The sequence below is a fragment of the Dryas octopetala genome, chromosome 9, assembly GCF_963921425.1.
Source record: "Dryas octopetala chromosome 9, drDryOcto1.1, whole genome shotgun sequence".
NCBI classification, from domain to species: Eukaryota; Viridiplantae; Streptophyta; class Magnoliopsida; order Rosales; family Rosaceae; genus Dryas; species Dryas octopetala.
In genome coordinates this window covers 8,758,459-8,763,433 of record NC_141374.1, presented here as the reverse complement: position 1 = coordinate 8,763,433, position 4,975 = coordinate 8,758,459, and the positions used below count along the sequence as shown (strand labels likewise).

Below are 4,975 nucleotides of genomic sequence, written 5' to 3'. Positions count from 1 at the left end.
TAAGGTTGCTGTGTTCTTTTTAGTGAAACGGAATTCAGTAAAGGTGTAACTGTTTTAGTGAATTGCAATTTGTTTTAGTAAAGGTGTAATTGTTTTTTAATTAAGGTGTAATTGCATTTTAGTCGAGGTGTAATTGTTTCATCACTTAATTCAGTTTCAGTAAGTGAATTCATAACTGAATTCTTCAATTTAGTGTAACTGAATTTCTGAAATTCAGTTTCAATGTAATTGAATTTTTGAAATTCAGTTTCAGTGTAACTGAATTTTTGAAATTCAGTTTCAGTGTAACTGAATTTTTGAAATTCAGTTTCAGTGTAACTGAATTTTGGTTTTAGTGTAATGAAATTCAATTTCAGTGTTTGATTTTAGTTTTAATGAAATATTGAGTTTTAGCAAAAACTTCAATTCCAAAAAAAAAAAAAAAAAAGTTTCACCAAAATACAGTTACAGTGACGTCAGCATGCGTCAGCGCGCGTCAGAAGGGTAATTTAGGATTATAAATTTTAGGGGGTTTTGAAAGAGTTTCTAGATGGGTGGGGGTTTAGACAAATTTTTTTGGTGAATAGGGTGTTTAAAATTAGGCACTATTTGTTATACAATTTTACATAACAACTCAAAATCAATGTGAAACGTTAGATATTAATATGTAACACTTATCATTTTATAGTTAAGTTTGATCTTAACTTATGTAGAAAATTAAAAATAACGTGTATAAATAATAAACTCTATGTCATTAGAACACACGATATTAGTGCCCATAATCGATCTTTTCCCTATACAAGTAATATATTCTCACTTTTTGATACGTTTGTGCTAATTAACTACCAAAGAAAGAAATTAATGACCAGAGCCGGCCCTAAGCATGGGCGCTAGGGGCAACCGCCCAGGTCGCACTTTCAAGGGGGGCCCAATTATATATATATTATATTGAAAAAACTAAATTTAAAACTATGGTTTGTACCGATCTAGTAAGGTGTCTAAGGTTTATTTCACTCCAGGCCTTTAAAAAGTAAAAAATCAGGACCGACATTGTAAATGACATTAAATTGGACATAGATTAGTTTCATGCTCGTACAAAAGACTTAAAATTTGTGAATGAGTTTATTCTACTTGTCAATAACATTAAACCTAACGATGAAGCTTTCCAACCAAAGAAAAGTTTGACAAAAAAAAAAAAAAAAAGGTATATTTGGCCATGGTTTATATATATATATATTTTTACTTAATCGCAATTATTTTATAAAGTCCAGTTTAATAGTTCATCATGATAATATACAAAAAATCAAACCAATTAATCACATCCAAAAGAAACCATAACAATTAATCAACCAAATCCTCTCCATTCCATTATCGAAGGTTCTCACGTATACATATCAATCACATATATACGGATCCATATATATGATATATCTCTTTTTAACTTTTCTTTCAATAAAATAAAAATAAAAACAACGTGAAATTAACCATTGTCTCCTAATCTAAAACGATTAACACGACGTCGACAATCGAAAATCGAAGTAATTAATTAATGAAATCTCTCATTAATCATTATACGACCATAAGCTGTGGATATCCTAACGACGGGTGTGGAGATAACGGCGACAGAGGCGGAACGTTAAAAATCCCCTTCACATCACCATCAGAGTCCCAAATCGTCATCCAACTTGACGGCGTCAACGGAATATCCGGTAAATAACGAACGGCCTCTTCAGATTCCGTCAGCCTCTCCTTCTTCACCACCACCACCGGTTTCACTTCCTCTCTATCTTCCTCATTACGACGTCGTTTTCTGTCGACGGCGGCTGCCTTGGGCGGCTCGGCAGCGGCCTTGCCGGCTTCGAGAGGAAAGTTGAGTATGGCTTTGGAGCCGCGGAGCTTGAAGGCGGCTCGGTCGTAGGCCTTGGCGGCTTCGATGGCGGTGTCGAAGGTCCCGAGCCAGACCCGAGAGCCTCTCCGGTTCGGGTCTCGGATCTCGGCCGCGTACTTGCCCCACGGCCTTTGCCGGACTCCTCGGTAATGCTTCTTCTTCTCCTCATCGGAAGTCGTCATCGTTTTCTGGACAAGCGGGTTTGGGTTGGAGTCCGAGTTTGTAAATTGGATCCACTCGGTCTTGTTTGGGAGTGAGATCGTGAGCGAGGGTTTTCGGTTTGTACTGAGCGGTTTGGGAGGTGTTTGGCTGGAAATCTGGGGAATCGGTTGGAATTCAAACAAGTTACGATCAGTAATAATTACTGGAGCTGGCTTGGAATCGAACTCGAACGAGTTTTGCGAGGTGAAATCGGAGGGTTTTGGGGTTGTGAGGTCGATGAGTTGAGGTTTGGCTTCAAATTGGAGAAAATCAGCTGAGCTGAACTTGAACTCGAAGAGTTGACTGTAGTCGGAGATTTCAATGGAGGAGGAGGATTGAGACTGAGAGGCGGAGGAGAGTTCGGAAATGACGGAATTGCCCTGAGAAGACCATTCAGTATGGGGAAAACTGGAGGCGGAGTCGGAGAGGTCGGTGGGAAAGGTGGTACCGTTGGCGTAGGGCGAGAGGTCACCGAGAAGATGGTTCTTGATGAGCTGGAGCGCAAAGACCTGGTCTAAACTGGCCATGTCGACTGAGCTCAAAGCCATGAACAAGTAATTTTTGAAAATTTGGAGATAATAGAAATTAGAGAGGGAGATGTTTTGAGAGTGGAAGTTGGGAGTGGAATGGAGAGGAAGATGGTATTTACCCTTATATATAAGAGGAAGGGAAGGAAGGGAAGGGAAGACTTTCATGCTCAGCTTCCTCACAGAGGCAGAACAAGAGAGGAACCATCCTTTACTTTCTCTCTCCTATGGCCCATCTGCTCCTAAGTCCTATACTCCTATCCACTAGGCTTCTACTTAATGTTACGTAATAATTCTCCTTCCACTCCCCACCGTTGGATCATTCATCACAAATCGCGATCTTGATGATGATGGTCATCGAACCCATTTTAATGAGGCGCTTATAATTTTGACTTTAAATTAAATTCATTTGAATTCTTTATGAAATTGGGAGTTTTGTATGCAAAAAATTTATTATGCAGACACTATACGTGATATACACATGCGCTTTTGACCATTAAATGTTGACATAGTCCATTATTTTCTGTTAGGATATATTTCTTCACTATCAGATTTGGATATATGACATTAGGAGTTTGTACAACATATGGTCTCCTTTCATACACTTGACCATCTCTTTGAGACTTCAACAATCTAGCTTCTCACTCGACCACCTTGTTAATTATCTCTTCAACCATCTACTCGCTCGACCATCTTGTTAATCATCTCCTCCTCGACTTAATTCAGTCTTTCTTGCCAAAGATCTAAGTTTGGGATAAAAATTCAATAACTTTATTCTTCCTAATATGGGGTATATGTAGAATGCACAAAGATACCTTCTTATGTGACCAAGAATAAGAAAACTCTAAATAATTAGAGTTTTAGAAATTTTAGAATATAGGTGAAAATTATAGAGCGTGTATTAAAATGAGTCATTTTTATCAAATTTGGATGATTGATTTCACTTTCATCATCATGTCATGGAATTCATTTTCATCTCTTTTGTCGTCTTCTACTCGATTGTAGCTAATTTTAAGGATTTTGGTAAGCACTAGCAGTGCTTTATTTCCTGGACGCTTCCGAAAAGTGCATCTCTCGATCGAGTAAAGACTTTTATAATGATCACCATAATCTAATCTAGAGAAGGTCGTGTGGGGCACTAAAGACAAAACAAAACCAATCAAGATTACATTTGGATTTGGTCATCTTCCATGCTCTTTTTTTTTTTTTTTTGGCCAAGGTCATCTTCCATGCTGAATTTTTCGTTAAGCTCTCTTTTTTAATTGGAGCCTTATAATTTAAGATTGAATCATTCTAGAAAATATACTAGTTAATTGACATTAACGTGCAAGCAAGCAAGTAAATTAAGGATCGGTTCTCTCTCATTGTCGTTTTTGTTCCAGAAACAAATAGATTTCAAATGTTCAACTGAAAGGTTCTTCTGTTTGTTTATTTTATTATTATATATGTTCTATTCATTTCATGACTTGAATTATACTTTATCGCGTATACAAAAGTTATGAACTTCCTTACAAACTTTATTTACCGAGTAAAAGACTAAAAGCTTCCAAAGACGGTTCTTATATTTTTATAACATTTTTTTTCATTTTATTCTAGAGATGGATGTGTGAACTAAATGGTATTCTAATTCTACTCTTTGATTTTGCAGTGCTACAAAGTCTGAACATGGTTTACAATTAGTTTTGTTCATACCTGTTTTTGTACGTTGTTCAACTTGTTCTAATGTCAATGCAAATTTATTAATGCTTTTGGGAAGAAGTAGCATTTTCACTTGTGTAAGTTTTGAAAGTGCTTCTTAGAAGAAAAAAAGAAAAAAAGGGGTGCTGACTAGTATCCATTAGAATCCTCCATAGTAGGTATAGACTGTATAGTATGTTGATGAAGTCTATTGGTTATCAGTCATTCATAAGGCATAGAATCGAACCCTTTCTTTATCCAGAGTTAATGGGCAATTGTAAAACATTGATTAGAACGTTCTAACATTAAATTCATTGTACTACATTTTCAATGCATGCAATTGAAAACTTTTAACATGTATAGTAAGATTCCAATCTTACACAATGAACTCTCTCACATCTTACATTTGCTTTTGTATTAGAGGATATCCTAAAACAAAAAAAATTTGAATGTGTGACAAGAAATGCAAGAATAATATAGGATGTGAATAATGTATTATGACAATTCATCCGCTTTTTTACATATAATATTAATCTAAGTACGTAGAATTCGAAAAGAGCTCTAGTAAGGACACCCATTAGGACCAAAGAAAGGGAAAAAAGAGGGTATTAAAAAGGAAATTGCCAAATAAGATTGAAAACCAAAAAAAAAAAAATGTAAACTATTTAAAACCCCCAAGTTTGAACTTGGTTATTTATAAACC

General features: G+C 36.0%; 1 protein-coding gene across 1 annotated transcript; it reads right to left on the bottom strand.

The window, feature by feature from the left end:
* Positions 1-1,320: 1,320 nt before the first annotated feature.
* Positions 1,321-2,699, bottom strand: LOC147273717 (ethylene-responsive transcription factor 5-like). Its single transcript, XM_086257086.1, has one exon. It carries the CDS (start codon positions 2,614-2,616, stop codon positions 1,549-1,551), a length of 1,068 nt encoding a protein of 355 aa, XP_086113212.1. The 5' UTR covers positions 2,617-2,699; the 3' UTR covers positions 1,321-1,548.
* Between the last annotated feature and the right edge of the window lie 2,276 nt (positions 2,700-4,975).